Source organism: Bubalus kerabau, chromosome 18 (genome assembly GCF_029407905.1).
Source record: "Bubalus kerabau isolate K-KA32 ecotype Philippines breed swamp buffalo chromosome 18, PCC_UOA_SB_1v2, whole genome shotgun sequence".
Taxonomy (NCBI): domain Eukaryota; kingdom Metazoa; phylum Chordata; class Mammalia; order Artiodactyla; family Bovidae; genus Bubalus; species Bubalus kerabau.
The window spans coordinates 40,084,263-40,107,533 of NC_073641.1; the positions used below are offsets into that span (position 1 = coordinate 40,084,263).

Consider the following 23,271-nt stretch of genomic DNA (forward strand, 5'->3'; position numbering starts at 1 on the left):
GAGTTTGAGGAGTGAGAAATCACCAAGGTGCTAACTTCTGCTCCCAGGACTTGGCTTAGTGTCTTCTATCAGGGTGGTCTTATGGCCCCATCTGCCTCCAAAAACCTCAGGCTGCAGGTGAGATTGTGGAACAAACTGATTTAGAAGTTCTTACACTGTTACTTTCTGGAGGGACTCTAATATCTCTACCAGTCTCTTCCTCTTCTTTGTAAACAGAACCTGGAGCATGGCAAAGTCTCAGCTTCATATTAGGTTTCCCAGCTGTCTTAGTTCATCTGGGCTGCTGTAAAAAAAATACTACAGACTGGGCAGCTTATGAATAACAGATAGTCATTTCTCATAGTCTTGGAGGCTGGAAAGTCTAAGGTCAAGCACCCAGCATGGTCGGGTCAAGGCCCTTTAACTGGTACAAGGATGGCTTCTTACTGGTGGCAGAAAGGGTGAGGGGCCTCTTCAGGGGATCTTTTACAAGGTACTAATTTGCTCTCAAAACCTAAGCACCTCTCAAAGGCCCCAAATCCTAATCCTATCATCTTTGGGAATTAGGATTTCATCATATGAATTTGGGGGGGCACAAACACGGAGACCACAGAACCAGCCTCTTTTGCAGGAGTGACCAATGAGATTTAAATGAAAGGAGTTGGGTAGAGTCTTCTGGGAATCATTTTATAAAAGGCTGATTGAGCTGGGAAGTGCATTCTTCTTGCCTTCACATCTGTCTCTTTCTGGTTACCTGGAGGGTGATGTAATGGCTGGCACTGCTGTACTTATTTTGTAACTTTAGGCATCTCTGAGGAAAAACGACCATGGTAAGGTAAAAGGTAGTAGTTTTCCTGGACCTTGATGACTACTTGAACTGCCTCCAGACTTCTTTGATACGAAAGAAAAGTGTACCTCTACCATTTTTAGAAAAAATCAAGCTGTTTCTGTTATGAGTAGCTGGGCACAATCCTTATACTGAAGGTGGCATTCTGATATTGAATTTCTATCCATTAACACTTTTTTGGCTTTCTAGAAGTATCAATTAAGAGCACATAGGTTGCAAATAAAGTGGCTATAAAATAAACATTAAGTAGACAAATGATTCCAAAAAGAGCATTTTAAGTAAATGTAAAATAATTATTAAGTAGGTGATTTTGGTGACTAATGTTGCAAAAAAGCAAGTGGTGACACAGCTGATGCTTTATGGAGAGTTGGACTGTGAAGAAGGCTGAGCGCCGAAGAATGGATGCTTTTGAACTGTGGTGTTGGAGAAGACTCTTGAGAGTCCCTTGGACTGCAAGGAGGTCCAACCAGTCCATTCTGAAGGAGATCAGCCCTGGGATTTCTTTAGAAGGAATGATGCTAAAGCTGAAACTCCAGTACTTTGGCCACCTCATGCGAAGAGTTGACTCATTGGAAAAGACTCTGATGCTGGGAGGGATTGGGGGCAGGAGGAGAAGGGGACGACAGAGGATGAGATGGCTGGATGGCATCACTGACTCGATGGATGTGAATCTGAGTGAACTCTGGGAGTTGGTGATGGACAGGGAGGCCTGGCGTGCTGCGATTCATGGGGTCGCAAAGAGTCGGACACGACTGAGCGACTGAACTGAACTGAACTGAAAAGTGGAGGAAAACGTACACTTGGGCTTGGTCTTTGCAGTGGGTTTGAAATCACTGTTGCCAAGGTCTTACGGCACCTGAAAAATGGGATATTTAGAAGTTACATGGCTGGTTCTTAGGGTGTCTTCATTAAAACCAGGGAGTTTGGAAGAAATGTTTATTTCACTTCAGTTCAGTGGCTCAGTCAAGTTCTAATCTTTGCAACCCCATGGACTGCAGCATGGCAGGCTTCCCTGTCCATCACCAGCTCCCAGAGTTTGCTCAAACTCATATCCATTGAGCCAGTGATGCCACCCACTATCTGATCCCTCCCCAGCTGCTTCAATCTTTCCAAGCATCAGGGTTTTTTTTTTCCAGTGAGTCAGTTCTTTGCATCAGTTTTCAAAGTATTGAAGTTTCAGCTTCAGAATCAGTACTTCCAATGAATATTCAGGATTGATTTCCTTTAGCATGGACTGGTTGGATCTCTTTGCATTCCAAGGGACTCTTAAGAGTCTTCTACAACACCACAGTTCAAAAGCATCAGTTATTCAGCACTCAGCTTTCTTTATAGTCCAACTCTCACATCCATACACGACTACTGGAAAAACCATAACCTTGACTAGATGGACCTTTGTTGGTAAGAGTAATGTCTTGGCTTTTTAATATGCTGTCTAGGTTGGTCATAGCTTTTCTTCCAAGGAGCAAGTGTCTTTTAGTTTCATGGCTGCGGTCACCATCTGCAGTGATTTTGGAACCCTCCCCCCCAAAAAATAAAATCACTCACTGTTTCCATTATTTTCCATCTGTTTGCCATGACATGATGAGACCAGATGCCATGATCTTAGTGTTTTGAATGTTGAGTTTTAAGCCAGCTTTTTCACTCTACTCTTTCACTTTCATCAAGAGGCTCTTTAGTTCTTCTTCACTTTCTGCCATAAGGGTGGTGTCATCTGCATATCTGAGGTTATTGATATTTCTCCCAGCAATCTTGATTCTAGCTTGTGCTTCATCCAGCCTGACATTTTGCATGATGTAGTATGCATATAAGTTAAATAAGCAGGTGGCAGTATACAGCTTTGATGTACTGTTTTCCCAATTTGGAACCAGTCTGTTGTTCTATGTCCAGTTCTAACTATTGCTGCTTGACCTGCATACAGATTTCTCAGAAGGCAGATAAGGTGGTCTGGTATTCCCATCTCTTTAAGAATTTTCCAGTCTGTTGTGATCCACACAGTCAAAGGCTTTGGCATAGTGAAAGCTTTGGGCTTGCCTCATAGCTCAGTTGGTAAAGAATCTGCCTGCAACGCAGGAAAACTGGGCTTGATGAAATGGTAACCCACTCCAGTATTCTTGCCTGGAGAATCGCATGGACAGAAGGGCCTGGCAGGCTACAGTCCATGGGGTCACAAGAGTTGGACATAACTTAGCGACTAAAGAGAGAGATGTTTTTCTGGAACTGTCTTGCTTTTTCAATGGTACAACGGATGTTGGCAATTTGATTTCTTGTTCCTCTGGATTTTCTAAATCCAGCTTGAACATTGAGAAGTTCACAGTTCACGTACTGTTGAAGCCTGACTTGGAGAATTTTGAGCATTGCTTTGCTAGCGTGTGAGATGAGTGCAATAGTGCAGCAGTTTGAACATTCTTTGGCATTTCCCTTCTTTGGGATTGGAATGAAAACTGACCTTTTCCAGTCCTGTGGCCACTGGTCTTTTTCAATTTTGCTGGCATATTGAGTGCAGCACTTTCACAGCATCATCTTTTAATATTTTCAAATAGCTCAGCTGGAATTCCATCACCTCCACTAGCTTTGTTTGTAGCAATGCTTCCTAAGGCCCACTTGACTTTGCATTCCAGGATGTCTGGCTCTGGTTGAGTGATCACACCATTGTGATTATCTTGGTCATGAAGATCTTTTTTGTATAGTTCTTCTGTGTATTCTTGCCACCTCTTCTTAATATCTTCTGCTTCTCTTAGGTCCATACAACTTCTGTCCTTTATTGTGCCCATTTTTGCATGAAATATTTCCTTGGTATCTCTAATTTTCTTGAAGAGATCTCTGGTCTTTTCCATTCTATTGTTTTCCTCTACTTTGCATTGATCATTGAGGAATGCTTTCTTATCTCTCTTTGCTATTCTTTGAAACTCTGCATTCAAATGTGTATATCTTTCCTTTTCTCCTTTGCCTTTCACTTCTCTTCTTTTCTCAGCTTTTTGTAACGCCTCCTCAAACAACCATTTTGCCTTTTAGCATTTCTTTTCCTTGGGGATGGTCTTGATCTCTTCCTCCTGTACAATGTCATGAACCTCTGTCCATAGTTCTTCAGGCACTCTGTCTATCAGATCTAATCCCTTGAATCTATTTCTCACTCCCACTGTATAATTGTAAGGGATTTTATTTGGGTCATACCTGAATGGTCTAGTGGTTTTCCCTACTTTCTTCAATTTAAGTCTGAATTTGGCAATAAGGAATTCATGATCTGAGCCACAGTCAGCTCCCAGTCTTGTTTTTGCTGACTACATAGAGCTTCTCCATCTTTGGCTGCAAAGAAGGCTGCACCATCTGTGATGTCCATGTGTAGAGCTGTCTCTTGTGTTGATGGGAGAGGGTGTTTGCTGTGACCAGTGCATTCTCTTGGCAAAACTCTGTTAGCCTTTGCCTGCTTCATTTTGTACTCCAAGGGCAAATTTGCCTGTTGCTCCAAAGTATCTCTTGACTTCCTACTTTTGCATTCCAGTCCCCTATAATGAAAAATACATCTTTTTTGGATATTAGTTCTAGAAGGTGTCGTAGGTCTTCATAGAACCATTCAACTTCAGCTTCTTCGGCATTACTGGTCAGGGCATAGACTGGAATTACTATGATATTGAACAGTTTGCCTTGGAAACGAACAGAGATCTTTCTGTCATTTTTGAGACTGCACCCAAGTATTGCATTTTGGACTCTTTTGTTGACTATGAGGGCTACTCCATTTCTTCTAAAGGTTTCTTGCCCACAGTAGTAGATATAATGGTCATCTGAGTTAAATTCGCCCATTCCTCTCCATTTTAGTTCACTAATTACTAAAATGTCGATGTTCACTCTTGCCATCTCCTATTTGACCACTTCCAATTTACCTTGATTCATTTGCATTTTGTACACAAATCCAGCCAAAGCCTTGCTTTTACCTTTGGGTAGTTTAGATATTTTCTTACTCTGCTTCTTTAAGATCTGGCAGGTTGCCTGACTAGAATAGATTGCCAGCAATTTCCTGGTAAAACCCCAGAGGCTCAAGACAGAGTGGAGGGGAAGAGTGAGTTGGAGAAGGAACCAGGAGAGTGCTGTTAAGACAGTTCCTGCCTCTGGAGATTCCCAGGGGATGCTCATTATGACAAGGACCCCTTAACCCTGGTGCCTCTGTGCCTATCAAACCTGGGCTCATATTACATTGTGTTAGTTACTTGTTGTTGCTGTTCATTCGAAGTTGTGTCTGACTTTTTATGACCCATGGACTGCAGCATGCCAGGCTTCTCCATTCTTCACTATCTCCCGGAGTTCGCTCAAACTTATGTCCATTGAGTTGGTGATGCCATCCAACCAGAGAACCCCATGAAGAGTAGTAGTTACACGAATCCTTAACTATCATGCTAAGCAGATCCCCTCCCCCCTCCCAACTCTCCTTGATAGCCAAAAATGCTGAAGCAGCTGCTAAGTGTTGATGAAATTCTTCTGAGAGAAGAATTTTACTTTATGTTTTCTTCCAGTTCTCAGGGGAGCCAATGCTCTCCTACTGGATTGCTAGTTATTTTAGCCAGGTAAAATTTGAAATCTAGGGTCAATTCAAACACTGCAGGAATAAGCTTTTGCCAGATATATCAGTTAGGAATACTTTTGGCTTCAAGTAACAGAGGACCTGATCAGCATTGGATTAAGCAAATAGAGGCTATATTTTTCACATGATGGGAGGGTGGAGTCCAGTAGTTGGCTATATCAGTTTGGTAGCTCAGTGATGCTTGGGTTCTAGGTTGATATCTTTGTGATTCCCTTGGCCTTTTCCTCACAATTACAGAAAGGCTGCCACAGCTCCTGATGTCACATTCTTGTTTAAGGCAGGAGGAGGCAAAAGATATGGGAGATTTCTCCCACAGCCCTCAGCACTTCCAGTTGAGTCTCTTTGCCAGAGAGACATGGCCACCTAACTGAAAGCAAAATAAGCAGAGAAAGGAGATTGGAATCAACCAGTTGGCTATTCCAGAAAATCAACTGTGATTCAAACTCAACAAAGTTAAACCTACCCTGAAGAATGTGAACTCCTGGAAGAGACCTTGGTTGTCTCATTCACCGCTGTTGTGCGGCACACAATAGATGTTCAATAAATATATGCTGCATTCAAGACCAGGACTAGGGTGACTTGAGGTAGGTCCCTGGGGCAAAATATTTAAGGAGATACTTACTTTCAGCCCTGGGCAAACTCAGGGTTGACGTTTGTACAATCCTGAGATTTGAGGGCCTCCTTAAACATTGTGCCCTAGGCATGTAACTCACCTAGCCCTAATCTTAACCCTGATTGAATGATTATAAAATGAAATTTCAAGAAGATGTGTGAAATAAACACTTTATAACAATAATATTTGTGAAATACTTTTTCTTAAACTGTGCCATATCACAAACGTTAAAATAAGGAATTAATTCACATTCCAAAGGTCAGTAGAAAGAATAAAAGACTATGAGTTATCAGATATGGGCTTTAGGGAAACCTGCATATTGACAATAACTGAAACACTGAATCTTAAACATCTAGAGAAAATGTATTTTTGTGCAGAGAAAATTTGGTAAGAAGCCAGACTTAAATGACATTTTATTTCCACAGTGTACTTATATCATTACAGGTGAGATTAAATACCATAATAAATTAAACCTTATATGGGGGTTGGCAATCCAAACAAAACCAGTTGTTTCATATATTAATACACTGTAGAAATAATTAAAAAAATAATTTGTGTGGGAAAAACCACCTCACACATCATTTTACTAAAATAAGGAAACTAACAAATAAATAACACTAAGGCTCCAAAATGAGTTAGTTGCTCAGTCGTGTCCAACTCTTTGCAACCCCATGGACTGTAGCCTGCCTGGCTCCTCTGTCCACAGGGATTTTCCAGGCAAGAATACTGGAGTGGGTTGTCATGCCCTTCTCCAGGGGATCTTCCCAACCCAGAGTTCAGACCCCGGTTTTCTGCGTTGGAGGTGGATTGTTTATTGTCTGAGCCACCAGGGAAGCCACTTCAAAACGAAGAGACTAATAAAAATTGTTCATCTCGACCAGAAGGAAATTACACGGAACCTTTAGTATTGATACTCTAGCACTGAAAACCCAAGGAAGGACCCCGCGGTGAGACAGAGGGGTCTTCTTTAGGACCCACGAGTGTCCTGCTTTGCTCTGCACTGCCGTTCGCTGTCCTCCTCTACCGGGAAATCCTTGCAGTTCTCCAATGAATCTTTTCTTTGAAGCCTTGCCTCTCACTCATCTCATTTCATGGTCTTTCTCTGAATTCCCAAAGCAATTTCTCAGCACCTTGCCCTAACTGTTGTCCACAGTGGCTGTGACAGAAGTGGACATCAGCCTTGACCCTCCCTCTGTCTCATGGCACATTCTCAGGTGAGGGACTCCTATTCACTAGAATCCTCCATGGGAGGCAGCGTGCTGATGTGTGCAAAGCTTTGAGCAAGGGCTTGGTCTCTGGCCTGGTTATAATGGTCAGTATACCTGGCCTTGCTTCATGCTTGCATCCTCCACTGTGCTATGTTATAACCTTGCCCCCAGCCTTTCCCCTCAAGGTCTTGCTCCTGCCACTAAAGAGTGACCTGGTCGCTAACAGCTGAGCTTCTCAAACTTAGGTGTGTGCTAGCAAAGACCACCTGGAAACATGAAAATGCAGATTCCTAGCACTCACACCTAGAGATGCTGTGTTTGGGGTGGAGGGTGGGCATGTCTATTTTTCAGTGGTGGTCTCAGTACCCCTGCCGGTCCCAGGTCTTTCTCTACAGTGGGGCTTCTCCACCTGAGCATGACTGACATTTTGGACTGGAGAATTCTTCATTGTCAAGGGCTCTTCTCATACGCTGAGCGACATCTCTGGCCTCTACTCACTAGATGCCAGTAACATCCCTCGCCCCTGTTGTGACAACCAATAATGTCTCCAAACATCGTCAGATGTCCCCTGGGAGGCAGGATTATGTTTCTTTGGCAGCACAGCTCTATAACATCACCTGCAGAATTAGCATAGTCCCTCGCATAGCTAGCGGAGAAGGCAATGGCACCCCACTCCAGTACTCTTGCCTGGAAAATCCCATGGACGGAGGAGCCTGGTAGGCTGCAGTCCATGGGGTCACTAGAAGTCGGACACGACTGACTATTTCACTTTCACTTTTCACTTTCCTGCATTGGAGAAGGAAATGGCAACCCACTCCAGTGTTCTTGCCTGGAGAATCCCAGGGACAGGGGAGCCTTGTGGGCTGCCATCTATGGGGTCGCACAGAGTAGGACACGACTGAAGTGACTTAGCAGCAGCTCACATAGCTAGAGATGTTAAAGGTCTTTTTAGTTGAATAAAGCTCAGATGGATTAGACAAGGGAACTCTCACAATGTCAACAACACAGACACACACCTGTCATTATACCTTTTCTGGGGATTTCCCAGTCTTTACTGCAGAAACCACGACTAAGACTTTCAGTCTCAGAACGGGGACATGCTAGCCACCTGCTAGGCTACTCTGCACACTGGGATCTAATATTTATTCTAGAGAAGTAGTTTCTATGGGGAAGCGTCCTCAGGAACCACTGTTATTTTTGCCATCTACCACGTAGTAATGACCAGTAAATTGAATAGATTGGAGTCAGCAGAGATGGTTCAATTTTCCCTAATTATTGCCTTCAAACATTGTCTGTTGTAACTAGATCCACCTGTGTTGTTGGTTGTTAGCTGTACACACAACCCGGCATGAGAAGGAGAGGAGGGAGGGGAAAGAAAGAGGGAGGGAGGGGAAGAGAAAGAGAGAGAAAGAGCCGGTACAGGGAGGGAGGTTGCCATGCCACTAGATGGCGCCAAAGACAACCCAATAAAGAGCAACCCAGGACTTGAGCTTTTCTCTCTTCCCTAAACATTCTCTTCAGCTTTTTTTTTTCTCTGAATTCAGGAGGAGAGATTCCATGAACCTTGCTGAGAATTATGAAGAGACAGACCTCCATGCATGTTCAGCTTTCCGTAACCTGTTCCACAATGGTTCCCGGAATGCAGGCAGGGAGCTTACTTAGCTTGTGGCAGGCAGCTGCGTCTCAGGATGGTGGGATGACAGAGCCTTTAACCCAGTCTGATGTCAGGAGATATGGTGACCATCGCCAGTCCCCTTTGGCTTTGTTGCTGGTCCCTCCATTCATCAGTTCAGTTCAGTTGCTCAGTCGTTTCAGACTCTGCGACCCCATGAACTATGGCACGCCAGGCCTCCCTATCCATCACCAACTCCCAGAGTCCACCCAAACCCATGTCCATCCAGTCGATGATGCCATCCAACCATCTCATCCTCTGTCGTCCCCTTCTCCTCCTGCCCTCAATCTTTCCCAGCACCAGGGTCTTTTCAAATGAGTCAGCTCTTCACATCAGGTGGCCAAAGTATTGGAGTTTCAGCTTCAACATCAGTCCTTCCAATGAACACCCAGGACTGATCTATCTCCTCTAGGATGGACTGGTTGGATCTCCTTGCAGTCCAAGGGACTCTCAAGAGTATTTTCCAACACCACAGTTCAAAAGCATCAATTCTTCGGTGCTCAGCTTTTTTCACAGTCCAACTCTCACATCCATACATGACTACTGGAAAAACCATAGCCTTGACTAGATGGACCTTTGTTGGCAAAGTAATGTCTCTGCTTTTGAATATGCTGTCTAGGCTGGTCATAATTTTCTTTCCAAGGAGTTAGCATCTTTTAATTTCATGGCTGCGATCACCACCTGCAGTGATTTTGGAGCCCAGAAAAACAAAGTCAGCCACTGTTTCCACTGTTTCCCCATCTTTCTGCCATGAAGTAATGGGATCGGATGCCATGATCTTAGTTTTCTGATGTTGAGCTTTAAGCCAACTTTTTCACTCTCCTCTTTCACCTTCATCAAGAGGCTCTTTAGTTCTTCTTCACTTTCTGCCATAAGGGTGGTGTCATCTGCATATCTGAGGTTATTGATATTTCTCCCGGCAATCTTGATTCCAGCTTGTGCTTCCTCCAGCCCAGCATTTCTCAGTGTGTATTCTGCATATAAGTTAAATGCAGGGTGACAATATACAGCCTTGAAGTACTCCTTTTCCTATTTGGAACCTGTCTGTTGTTCCATGTCCAGTTCTAACTGTTGCTTCCTGCCCTGCATACACGTTTCTCAAGAGGCAGGTCAGGTGGTCTGGTGTTCCCATCTCTTTCAGAATTTTCCACAGTTTATTGTGATCCACACAGTCAAATACAGCTTTGGCATAGTCAATAAAGCAGAAATAGATGCTTTTCTGGAACTCTCTTGCTTTTTCCATGATCCATCAGATGTTGGCAATTTGATCTCTGGTTCCTCTGCCTTTTCTAAAACCATCATGAACATCTGGAAGTTCACGGTTCACGTATTGCTGAGGCTCATCCTGTGCCCCAAATATCCAGGCCTGCCCCCATGGGGCTTGGGATGCGAAGCTACAAGGGAGAGCTCTGGGTGGGGCCTGGGACCCTCTCCCTCTGCAGCCCCTGGGCGCTTATTCTCCATCTCGGAAGGATCTCTCTATATTCTCTGCCCCCACCGCCAACACCGCCTTCCTGGAAGCATGAGCTCTCATCTGGTTGTTGCCAGCCTGGCGTCACCTCCCACAGTCAGCCTGTTCCACCTTCCTGTCCATTCCCCACACTTTATCCAGAGGGGTCTTTGGTACAAATGGCCGCTCCCTCGCTTGAAACACTTGTGGCCTCCTGCCCCTCTCAGGACAGACTGCAGACTCACTACCATGGTGTCTGAAGCTCTAGGGGATCTGATGCTTGCCCACCTGCACAGTTTAATCTTTCTCCCAATTTTCCCTTCCCAAATCCCTGCCCGATCTCCACGGCTCTTTCTCACCCCCGCCGCTACAGACACCCCTAGTCTTCACTCAGACTAAAATACTTTTGTTTCTCTAGTTATAATAGTTTCTTCTTCTTTTTTTTTTTTCTCACTCTGGCCTTCGCACTTGGGAAATAGACAACTGCTCTCTCGCTTCTCTCATTCTCACGACCCTCGCCTGGGTGATTACCACCCTCATCTCCTCTGAAAAATCCTGAGAAAGCCCCACTCCAAGCCTGCTTAGCCGCATCTCCTGAGTTCCCTTGGTTCAGCTGTCTTCCCACTTCCGCTGGACTCCTAGCCCAGTGCCCAGAGCTTATTAGATGTTTGTTGAGCGAACGGACAGAACTGGCGCCTCACCCAGCAACCTGCGCAGACGCAGTGCCAACACAAGGTGGCGCTGCAGCCACGCGCTTCGGAGGGCAGCCTCTTGCTTGGCGCAGGCTCGGCTAGATGGGCTCTGTTGTCCCCACGCGGGCTTCTCCAGGCTGAGAGAGGGTCGTCTGGAGTCAGGGACGCTTGTTCAGTGCTGTGATGCCGGTGACATACGTTTGGGAACAGACTCCTGCCCTGGTACCTTCATGCAAACTTCAGAAGCTTGAGTATGGTCTTCACCAAAACTCGACTCATCCTGCCTTTTTCCAAAGCCCTCAGCTCTTAGCAAATTTTGTTTCCTGCCTTGCTAACTGGAGGAGTTTAGTACTCGAAGTTCACGATTCTAAGCTATTCAATCAAGGGCTTGCTTCTTGGAGTAATTTGCTCCAGTGGTGCCTCCCTGGTGGTTCAGAGAGTTGAAGAGTCCGCCTGCAGTGCAGCAGACCTGGGTTTGATCCTTGGATCAGGAAGATCCCTTCGAGAAGGAAATGGCAACCCTCTCCAGTATTCTTGCCTGGAAAATCCCATGGACAGAGTAGCCTGGTGAGCAAGAGTTGGATAGACTCAGCAACGAACACTTGCACTTTTTAAAACTATCACATGATAAACATTAGCTACTTATTGATGAACTGGGTCATTAAATGATTAAAAAGGGTAGTTAACACGGGCCTTTGAAGTACCATGGTAGGCTGGATGGCAGGAGAGAATGTCATTTTTTCCTGGATATATCAGCTTAGATTCTGGAGGTAACTGTTTGTGAGGTCACTGGGTAGGGATGTCTGCAAAGACAGATCAGGCGGGGTGTTTTCCCAGACTCTGTTCTGCTCTGCTCTGCCTGGGGGCCATCAAATTGTACTTTAAAATGCTTTTGCAGTATTCACAAAGCTGGTGTAGCCCTGCTTGGCCTGAAGCCCCAAGTTTCACTGTTGGCCAGGATTTGGGGGCAGGTTCCTTAACCAACAAGCTCCAGTTTCCAAGTCGCCAGAGGAAGGGGTGGCATTGGATGACCTTTCAGGGTTCTGCAGTCCTGATGGTGTGTGAATTTCGGTGAACCACGATGATGGTGGGAGCTGGGCAAGTTGCCTGATTTTTGTGCTTGTCAGTTTCTTTATCTGGGAAATATGAATCATAGGAGTAATTAGCTCATAGGGTATTAAAACAATGAGGTGAAATCCACACCTGATAAAATCAGGCATTTAAAAATGTACGGTTGAATCTCCCTGTTGTGCAGCTATCACCTACATAAAGTGCCAGCACTGCGAAAGGAAAGCCTGTCCCATGAGACAGTCACTCCCACGGCCCCCCCCCAGGCCTCGGCAGCAACCCATCTGTGTTCTGTCCATGGATTTGCCTCTTCTGGATATTTCATATACAGCTCATCCCCTACATACAAACCTTCGGGTTGAGAACTCTGTGGGGAGACCTTCTGGGTTGTATTGGAGGGAACAGCCCTTGAGGACAAGATTGTCATCATCGCTGATGAAAGGAGGAAGTGCCAGCACCTGGGGGGGTGGGGGCAGAGGGGAGCCTTTGAGTCAAGGGCCGTACCCTTGTTAACACCAGTATTTTCTGCACCGTGAATGTTATTTTTTTTGCATATCCATCAAGCGCTCTTGTTCCTTTTATTCACAGCTCACCCTGAAAAAGAAATTTCTAGAATCTCCCCAATTAACTGGGTCGGTGGGCTCATAGGAAGATTAGTGTTTCTTGGAGCAGAGCTGGAATTTAAAGATCATTTAATATAATCTTTTCATTTAATGGAGGAGGAGGAATCGGAGCCCCTGAGATTTGCTCAGACCTCACCAGGAGTGGGTTGTAGTCAGGCTTGGAGCCTGGGTCTCCAGGCCCCCAGCGCCGTGGCTTCTCCACGGTCGCGTGGATTCTCAGTGCCTGCAGTGTCCGTACAGTCAGTGTGTTGCTCATGGGCCTTGAAAAGTGGGGTGCTTCCTTACAGCCACCCTCTCTCCTGTTTCTGAATGTTTAAAACACAAAAGGCAAACTGTAGAAACAAGATATAGCTATTCTTCAGGAGAGAGAGTCTATTTACCTTTTTCTGTCCTGAGAACCTACTTAGGTATTAATGGACACTAACCAGTCAATCCAGACATTCATGTGTACTTAGTCATTCAGTCATGTCCGAATCTTTGTGACCCCACACACTGTAGCCCACCAGGCTCCTCTGTCCATGGAATTTCCTAGGTTAAAATACTGGAGTGGGTTGTCATTCCCTTCTCCAGGGGATCTTCTTGATCCAGAGATTGATCCCATGTCTCCTGCATTGGCAGGCAGGTTCTTTACCACTGATCCACCAGGGAAGCCCAGTCAACCCAGGAAAACATACTCATTACTCGTAGGAATCATCAAAGCACAATATTGAAAATCTCCATGAAGATAGAAGCATCAAAAATTAATCTTTAGACCAAAAAGGAGAATATTAAATCTGCAGTCAAAGGGAATATGGAAAATTCTAGATAAAGAATAAAGCAGGTAAGACTGACTCAAAAAGTGTTTGGAGAAATGAGACTTATTTTTGTATGATGGGAAGAGAGCTTCTGAGAGATGAAAGTGTATCATCAACAGGGATGGCTGTATATTTAAAACTCTTGTCCAGGCTGCAGAGATCTGACGTTCTCAGGATAGTAAGCCACTAATAAATGTGCCAGGACATGGTTGTTGCAGCTGAAATCTGGAAATTCTGGGATGTTTGAGATGGTTCTCAGGAAGTGGGTGGGAGAGTGTGCTGTGAATGTCCTTCTCAGCAAGGCTGTGGTCCCCCTACTGAGCCAGAGGCACGCAGGGAGGCGTGAGCCCCACTGACCAGTGTGTATTCCCTCTCAGATGGCAGGGACCGCACGCCACGACCGAGAGATGGCCATCCAGGCCAAGAAGAAGCTCACCGTGGCCACTGACCCCATCGAGAGGCTTCGCCTGCAGTGCCTGGCCAGGGGCTCAGCGGGCATCAAAGGGCTTGGCAGGTAGGACCCGGGCTGTGGGCTGCAGGGAGATGAAGGAGAAAGGCAGAGTGTAGCCGAGTGAGGCTGAGACCAGCCATGGGCCCTCGGGCAAGTCACTTCCTCCTGGGTCTCAGCTCCTCCTTTGTAAAATGCAGAGTTTGGAAGCATTGATCTCTGAGGTCCCTTGTGACAATTTTTGGTTCTTAAGTGCAGCTACTGGGACAAATCAAAGTGAAGGGAGAAGCATGCCCAGGTATTAGAGACAGCTAGAAGGGGGTGACAGAGGATGAGATGGTTGGATGGCATCATTGACTCAATTGACATGAGTCTGAGCAAACTCTGGGAGGCAGTGAAGGACAAAGGAGCCTGGCATGCTGCAGCCCACGGGGTTGCAAAGAGTCAGACAGGACTGAGCGACTGAACAACAGCAAGTAGGGTAATGAGAGAGACAGTCCCTAAAGCAGTGACAATAGGGCTGATTTATCCCAGGAGACTTGCATATAGTTCCCTTTGGTCTACAACAGGACCTTGTTTATCCATGCTAAATGTAATGGTTTGCCTCTGCTGACCTCAAGCTCTCAGTAGGGTTCAGGAGAGGCTGTGAAATGACTCTGTATGTCCAGAGAAAGCAATGGATGTGCTATTAAAGTATTCACTGGGCTTAGGATCAATCGTTTGACATGAGTAAAATTTGAAAGTTCCCCCAAAAGAGGGGTAGTGAATTAGAATAGGGAGGGATCAATAGGGATTTAGAGGCAGTTGCAGATTTTGTGTCTCCACCACTTCCAGGGACACAGGAATCACCTGCCACCCAGGGATTCCCTCAGCTTCACAGGAGAACAGCTCCTGTTCCCCACCCTCTGATCCTGGGATTAGTCCTCAGGCCTGGGAAACCTGAGTGGAAAGAGATTGTAAGCCTCCTAAGAATGGGTCCTGGGTCCTGTTACCCATTTCCAAAGACTAAACCCAGTGACTGCCATGGGTGGGGCATCGTGCTATCTCAGGGCTTTCATGGGTGAGCAAGGCTTCTCCAGGGTTCATGGAGAACTGAGGACACCAAGAGTCACAAGGACGGGTGTCTTCCTGGTGTGAGAAGTTGTGTGTTAGAGACATACAGAGTGCCATGCTGGGGAACTCCAACCTCCAATCTGGTGGCCATGAGGTTTCCTTTCCAACAGGTTACTGAGCACTGGAATGTCACTTTCAACAGTCCCCCGCTCTTGGACCAAGCCCAGGTCTGTCAGAAGCTCAGGATGTGGGCAAATGGATCCTGGTGGCCAGGCTGTCATGGTCCAATGGGAAGACCAGCCCATTTCCCTTTAACATTGTATCAATCCATCCTCCACCTTCGTGCTGGGGCCACATTCTTGTCCTCAGCGTAGACCCTTCATGACAACCACTGTCTTGTCTACTCCCTGGCCCACTCAGTTAAATCTCTCCTGCCATCTATGCCACCTCCACCCCACGCCCCTACCAGCCCTTCCGCTGTGAACTAGTCTACTGTGAACAGACACAGTCTCCTCCTCGGCCTTCTGTGTGAATGTGTCCTCTGCCTCCTCCCTTTTACTGGTTTTGCCCTTCCCTACATTTCTCATCAAGGGTTGGCTGCCCCTTAGCCCCTTTTCTTCTTATTGTTAGACTGGGATTATGTTTCTTTGGGGGCCACAGAAGTAAAGTGAGATTCTCATCACATCAAATCAAGGATGCATGCGTACTCTCAACATGAGGCTGATGGTGGTTTAGTCTCTCAGTTGTGTCTGACTCTTTGTGACCCCATGGACTGTAGCCCTCCAGGCTCCTCTGTCCATGAGATTTCCCAGGCAAGAGTACTGGAGTGGGTTGCCATTTCCTTCTCCAACTATCAGAATGGCTTATCACCATTGGCCTTGATCTTGGTCTCCTGGCTGAGACAGTGCCTGGTTTCTCCTCTGTAAACTTGCTTTCCCCTCTACCTCTCCATATTGGACTCTTCAAAGGGAAGTACCTATGTAGAGCCCCACTTAGGGCCTGGGGAGCATGATTTCCTCCTTCAGGACAGAGTATGAGCATAATTTATTTGAAATTCGGCAAGAGAAATTTATCTTTTCTCCCACATTTATCTACTTATTCAAGCATTTATTTAAACCATTATTAACTCATGGATATATGTATTTTATACTTTGGGTTATAACCCAACACTTTTTTATTGTTCAAATTGTTTCAGTTTTGGCCTTGGGAGGTCTTTCGGTTGGCTTCTGTGTCCATTTGATGTATTTCCATCAATGTAGAGATTCTTTGAGCACTTCTTTACTTTTTGGTGTAAGATGCTCCAAGCTTATCTTGCATATTTTTCTGCCCCAGTTCTAGAATCAGACATTTCTCCAAGAAGCTCACTTCCTTTTATTGGAGAATTGTACTATAAACCAAGATCTAGACTCTAGATGTTTTTGTTCTTACTGAGGTGTTACTTCTAGATTCTCTTAACTGACAGAACAAGGAGATATAGGTGTATAGGCTAACCCCTCTCTCTATATACTTATCTGTAAATATTTTATATGTATTCATCTATGTTTATATTAAGCTAAACGTGAGTTCCTACTGATGTCTCCAACTCAATCCTTATTGATCAGATCATTCTAGCACCCTGTTCTAGTTTATCTATAAATCCCCACTCCAACAGTGAGAAGCTTAGCTCCCATCATCCCTTTAATTGTTCGGATCCAGGGTACCCATATAGCAACATGGAAATTGTCAACTTGTATCTCCATGAGAAATATCTTTATCAACTGGAGTACAGAGGTTATGTATAGCTCATTTTGTCTTCAGTCTTAGGAACTCTACTCATTTCCAGAGTTACTTAAGTCAGCACTTTCATCTTTCCATCCCCCTTCAGTGAGATGGTCTCAAACTTTTATAAAACAGTTGAATTCTCTCAGCACAATCTGTATTCCTTCCTGGGATTCCCTGATGTGCTAAATAGTTTTTTAAAATGTACGCATTAAGGCTCACTCTTGGTGCTGTGAGGTTCTATGGGCTTTAGCAAATGCACATCATGTATCTTCCACTCTAGTGTCATACAGAGAAATATCACTGCCCAGAATCTCTGGGCTTTCCCCAGTCTCTTTCCCCTTCCCTGTATTTTCTTTTTTTTACCACGTTTACAGTTCTGACATTTTCAGAATGTCATATAATTAGAGAAGACAGTATATTTTTAAACGTTTGTTTTCTTTTCTGAGGGGCTGGGAAGAAGCTCACCAGAGAAGAACCTAAGACTTTTGTCTTTACTTCAAAAAACCTTGAGAGTGGCTTTCTCCTTGAATTTTTATTCTTATATCTTGTTCTTTGTGTTTTTTTCTTCCTTTTTATATGTGTATATTATCTTCAGAGCGTTTCGAATTATGGATGACAATAACAACCGTACCCTTGATTTCAAAGAATTTGTGAAAGGCTTAAATGATTATGCTGTGGTCATGGAAAAGGAGGAGGCAGAAGAGCTTTTCCAGAGGTTCGATAAAGATGGAAACGGAACAATAGACTTCAATGAGTTTCTTCTCACATTAAGAGTAAGTGGTCCCAATCATGAGACTTGGTTTTTGGAAGCTGATAGCACACCACAGAGGAGATGGGAGGAGACAATACAGGCTTAGGGATTTTCTGGAGCAGTCACAATGCACATCATTTAAAGGCACACAAACAATTGCAATTGCACATCATTGAGAGGAATCAAATATTTCACTGCAGATGATACAAGTAAAGCTCATCGACTTGTGTATGTGGCTTTTTCCCTATGTTTCTAGCCTCCAATGTCCAGAGCCAGAAAAGAGGTGATTATGCAAGCTTTTAGAAAGCTAGACAAGACTGGAGATGGTGTGATAACAATTGAAGACCTTCGAGAGGTGTACAATGCAAAACACCATCCAAAGTACCAGAATGGTGAATGGACGGAGGAGCAAGTGTTCCGGAAATTTCTGGATAACTTTGACTCACCCTATGACAAAGATGGAGTGGTGAGTGAATGAGCTTAATCTAGTGAAATTTCTTTCTGTAATTATAAATGGGAAATGGGCCCCAAGCCTTAAAAAGACTTATACCTTATATATATAAAATAAATAGAAGTAAAATGTTTCCTTGGTGACTACCTAGAAAGCTTAGAACAAAAGTAGTAAAAATGTATGTGTGTGTGTGTGGACATATATTTGTAGGGGAGCCACATACAGCTAAATATCCATCATCTGAAGACTGTGGCATTTTGGTTAAATGTTCTGTTTCTTGATTGCCATATTTACCATACACAGCTAGCCTAATTTCAACAAACTTCATGCTAATACATATCCAACTTCGAAATGAGACCATAATTCAATTTTGGGGAACATGGTTCACAGGGCATCTCGGGATGCTGCCTGCCTTTTCACACATACCCCTGAGCATCGTTTGTCATAACACTTAGCTACATGAAAATGTCATTTCAGGGAAGCATTAATTAAGGGAAAGCCAGATAACAGAATTTACTCTGATTTAATCTTTGGTGGGCTTTGAGATGAACTTACATTTCTAAACTCCAGTGAACTTAAGGACAAAAGCAACCACCCATTTCCAATAACTCGTGTCTTCAAGTGACAAAACATGTTGCCTGGTAGGATAAGGAATACTGTTTCCATAACTGTATTTAAACTGAGATGGAATTGTTAGGTGGCTAGAATAGGAAACAGGAGTCCAGAATGGTGGTGGGTAAAAGACAAGAAAGGGAAAAGCCCACGAAAATAGTACAAAGGAAGGTCCGAGGACCGGAGTGAGGACCTCAGGTAGAACAAACAGTGCTCTTGGCTAGCCCAATTTACATAGGGCAGGCCCAAGGGGAGGAAAAAAACATATAAAAAGAGGAGCCAAAGGGTCGGGGGTCTTTCTCTCCTGCACGCACGCATGCGCGCTTGCACTCTCTCTCTCTCTCTCTCTCTCTCTCTCTCTCTCCCCTCTTTGCGTCTTTTGGGTTGGCATGCCCTCACACCTTGAGGACATATTTTTTCTTTATTTTCTAAATAAAACTGAGCTGTAACATGGAGCTATAACACTGTCTGGGAGCTGTGATGCACCGAAGGCTTTGACGTCTGTTGCTTCAAATTGTTGTGACGAGACAGACCCAAGGAAATTACACACTCCCCTGACAGAATGAAAGAAAACTGAAAGTGGTAGCCATTCGTCATGTCTGACTCTTTGCGAATCCATGGGCTGTAACCCACTAGGCTCCTTTGTCCTTGGGATTCTCCAGGCAAGAATATTAGAGTTGGTGCCATTCACTTCTCCAGGGGATCTTCCCAACCCAGGGTTGGAATCCGGATTTTCTGCATTGCAGGCATAGTCTTTGCCATCTGCTGGAGTAGGGAATGGCAATCCACTCCACTCCAGTATTCTTGCCTGAAGAATCCCATGGAAAGAGGAGCCTTGCAGGCTACAGTCCATGGGGTCACAAACAGCTGGACATGATTAAGTGACTAATCTTTCTTTCTTTCTTTACCATCTGAGCCACCAGGGAAGTCCAAGACAGAATGTCATCTGTCTTTTATCAACATCCAGAAATGGGATTTTTGACCCAGGATCAGTTCTGCTCTGAAATGCCCTGAAGGTTTAAGGTGATGGGGAAGGGAGTTCCCTGTGTGGCTGGGGCAGCAGGACCCCGGGGACAGTGACTCCTGACCTTTTTGCCACACAGGAAGGCTTAATGTGGCAGTGGGCTGGAAGCGGAGATGCTGGAGATAGGGAGAGGAAACAAGCCTTCCTGTCCTAAAGGGAATTCCCCCCGCCCCCATTTTTTTTTTTTTTTTCTGTGAAACTTCATGGTGAGCCCTATGACCAAGGGGAGGGAGATCTTTATGTCATTTCTGCTGACATTTTCCTGCCAGGGGCAGAGAAATATCCTCCATTTTAGCCTAAAGTGATTGCAGAAGTAGATTTTTAAAAGGAGCCTAGATTCTGTTGGGCAGTCAAATGCGTGGGGTCAGAAACAGCAGAACCGTGTTTTCTTCCCCTGAGGCTGGCCTTTGATCTCTGAGATGGCAGTGGAAAAATAGTCAACTGTCATTTCCCCAAATTAGCCCATCTTGATGCAGGGTCCCAGCCTGTATCTACCCCCCTTCTGCAGGTGGTTCCTCCCCTTTGCCAGGGGAAACCTCAGCTGCCCTTTTCTCTAACCCAAGTCAGAATAGCCAGTTGTTGTGATTCAGCTGATTTCAAGTTCCCACCCCGTTTCTTCTGACATTTATCTTCACAAGCCACAGTAGGTTCTCAAATACTCAAAGTAAGGGTTATTGGGGTTTTTAGCGGTTATAGCATTTGATGTCACCTGAATTTCACAGACTCTGCATAAACTCTCAGCTCTCTGAGTGCTCATCATTCAGGGAATGAATTATTCATGCAGGTTGCTGGCAGCCCTGAAGAACTGAAGAATCTGATTGTTTTTAAAGGGGGGGGGGAGGTGAACACAAGGATTTATAGTTTTAACAAGTGTCCCAAATGACTCTTATTCACATCGGTATTCGAGATCTTTGCCTCTCAAAGATTCAGAAGTGCCTGATTTAATGACTAAATACATTATGCACATCCTGGAGGAGGAAACGGCAATCTACTCACTCCAGTATTCTTGCCTGGAGAATCCCATGGAGAGAGGAGCCTGGTGGGCTACAGTCACAGGGTCACAAAGAATTGGACATGACTGAAGTGACTTAGCATGCACACATGCACATATTATGCACAGAAACTTCACTTAGCATAATCATAAATCTGAATAGTATTTATTGAGCACTTATTATCGCCCAGATGTGCCAAGGACTTTCCAGGGATATTCCAGGGAGTAATGAAAATATTTCTTAAACCTGATGCATGATTCAGACTTTTCTAAATTGAGTCACATTTTAAATGAACAAAGAGCTGTTGCTATAAAGGAACTCCAGATGGAGCTGAAAGCTGGAGAACTGGGGAATGCAAAGCAGGCCAGAAATAAAAAAACTCAAGAAAGGAGCACATTAATGGTACTCTATAATTTTTAACAAAAGCTCTTGTACATGTATTCTTTATTTCTACTTCCAGGCATTGATAGGCACAGCTCAGTTACTAGCTCCATTCGTCTTTCTTCTTACTGCTTTTTACTCTTTTATGGGGTGGGGTGGGAGCAGAGAGGCAGGAGGAAGAGAGAGAAGGGAAGAAGAGAAGGAGACAAGGATGGATCCTATGACTTTTTTCTCTGTTCCCTTATAATTTCAGCACAAAATGCAAGTGGGTCAGTCAACTCACGATTCTTGTGTCAGGCGAGTGTGTATGCTCCTCGGTTCTGTCTCGTCACAACAAAGATTTAGAGCGATGGACATTAAAGCCCTCGGTACGTCACAGCTCTCAGGTCTTGGACAAACCATGTTATAGCTCTTAGACAAATCATCGTTACAGCTCTATTTTATTTAGAAGATAGCAGGAGAATCCATCCTCGAGGTGTGAGGGCATGCGGACCCAAAGATGCAAAGAGAAGAGAGTGGAGGAGCACGCCAGCGCACGGGAGAGACAGTGCGCGGGAGAGTGAGCCCTTTGGCTCCTTTTTTAATGTTTTTTTCCTCCCCACTGGGCCTGCCCTATGTAAACTGGGCTAGCCAGGAGTGCTGTTTGTTCTACCTGAGGTCCTCACTCAGGTCCTCAGACCTTCCTTGATCTTCCTTTGTTCTGTTTTTGCGGGCTTTTCCCTTCCGTGTCTTTCAGCCACCACCATTCCGGACTCCTGTTTCCTATTCTAACTACCTAACACTTGGAAGAGATAAGAATGTTCCCCGAGACTTGGTGAGAGAAGAGTTTGCTGTTAGGGACTAGAAAGGGGTTTTGAATTATTTACAGATTTCACTTTTTGTGATGTTTTCAATCCCTCATGACACTGAAATTTGAGGGCTAACTGGAAAAGTGATAACTTTCCCAGACAACCATCATTACTGTGTCTGTGTCCTCCCATATAAGCTGGTCTGTACTTGGGGCTAAATTCACTGGTCATAGAGATTAAACCAAAAAACAATTATTTCCCTGAGTCAACTAATTGTGTCTGTTAATACAGTTGAATTAGAGTGCACTCGTCACATGGACCTATTTAAAAATACATTGGTAACTGCATTTCTTCTCTCTTAAAAGAAAGGAAAGTAAAATCTTAGCATAAGTAAACATATCAGTTGAAACAGGCATGCAAAGATAGAGAACCCAAGTGGGGATGGAATGGGGGGATCTTTTAGAACTTAACTCTGTGCCTGAAATAAATCATATGTATCTTAAAAAAGCATGAAGCCAAGGAGTATTTAAGAAGAAATCTCTTTCCTTTTCTGTAGGATGGAGCTCCATTTTTAAAGGTAAAAAGCATGCCTTGTCTTGACACAAGAACATGAGGGTGGTATTTCTGACATGTCCCAGAAAGATGGTATTCACTGCAGTTAAAGAACACATGTTTCTTATTCTTGAGTTTCAGTCTCACTTACCTGGACAGATGGTCTTCTGCTCTTATAGGAAGACGAGACCTGCATCTCACTTTCCATTTAGGTTGGTTTGGAAATTTTCGAGACTTTCTTCCTTTATTCTCATTGGCCACTCCCTCATGGCCATTCTCAATCTCATTTTTCTCTTTTTCTAGATCTATTCCTCAGTGGTGTCACTAAGAACTCTACTTGACTGAAATTTCCCTCCCATTTACAGGTTCTAGAGATGTGCCTCAACTGAAATGGTGAGAAGCAAAGCTTTGTGTTGTTTTTTTTTCCTGACTTTTACACTGCAGGTGACCCCTGAGGAGTTCATGAACTACTATGCTGGGGTGAGCGCGTCCATTGACACTGATGTGTATTTCATCGTCATGATGCGAACCGCCTGGAAGCTCTGAATGTATGACCTGGGAACAGGGGACTGTAACGGCTGCCATGTGGCTCCAAATGATTAAACATCAGCTCAAAACCAGGATCAGCACTGAGTTCATATTCATTCCAGGGTTTCTTAGGTGTTTACATACACTGCATTTTCTAGGACAGAAGAAATAAAGATATTAAGTATTTAACTGTCACTTCTCTGAGGCTCTTTCCTTAGTTCTAAAATATATATCAGTTAAAATAAGGTCCATAAGTCTCCTAGAGCCAGGCTAAAAAAAATTAGATTTCTTCCTTCGCTATTAATAAAATTTCGAATATTATAATCCCACCCAGGCACCCAGAGTGTTTTTCCACCTCCCATTAGATGGTCCATTTCTGGATTGAAGAATTTATCTATTTTTAAGACTGAT

General features: G+C 44.5%; 1 protein-coding gene across 2 annotated transcripts in view; it reads left to right on the forward strand.

The window, feature by feature from the left end:
* Positions 1–23,049, forward strand: part of CAPSL (calcyphosine like) — a 29,178-nt gene extending 6,129 nt beyond the window's left edge. Inside the window, exons 2-7 of one of the 2 annotated variants that reach the window (XM_055554733.1) lie at positions 13,897–14,033; positions 17,377–17,554; positions 17,789–17,998; positions 22,337–22,357; positions 22,474–22,544; positions 22,698–22,819. In XM_055554733.1, the coding sequence (XP_055410708.1) occupies positions 13,897–14,033; positions 17,377–17,554; positions 17,789–17,998; positions 22,337–22,357; positions 22,474–22,544; positions 22,698–22,704 (624 nt within the window). In that variant the 3' untranslated portion in view covers positions 22,705–22,819. Of the gene's footprint in view, positions 1–13,896; positions 14,034–17,376; positions 17,555–17,788; positions 17,999–22,336; positions 22,358–22,473; positions 22,545–22,697 lie in introns of both variants that reach the window. The other variant, XM_055554732.1, reaches the window with a different exon arrangement.
* The last annotated feature ends 222 nt before the right edge of the window (positions 23,050–23,271 follow it).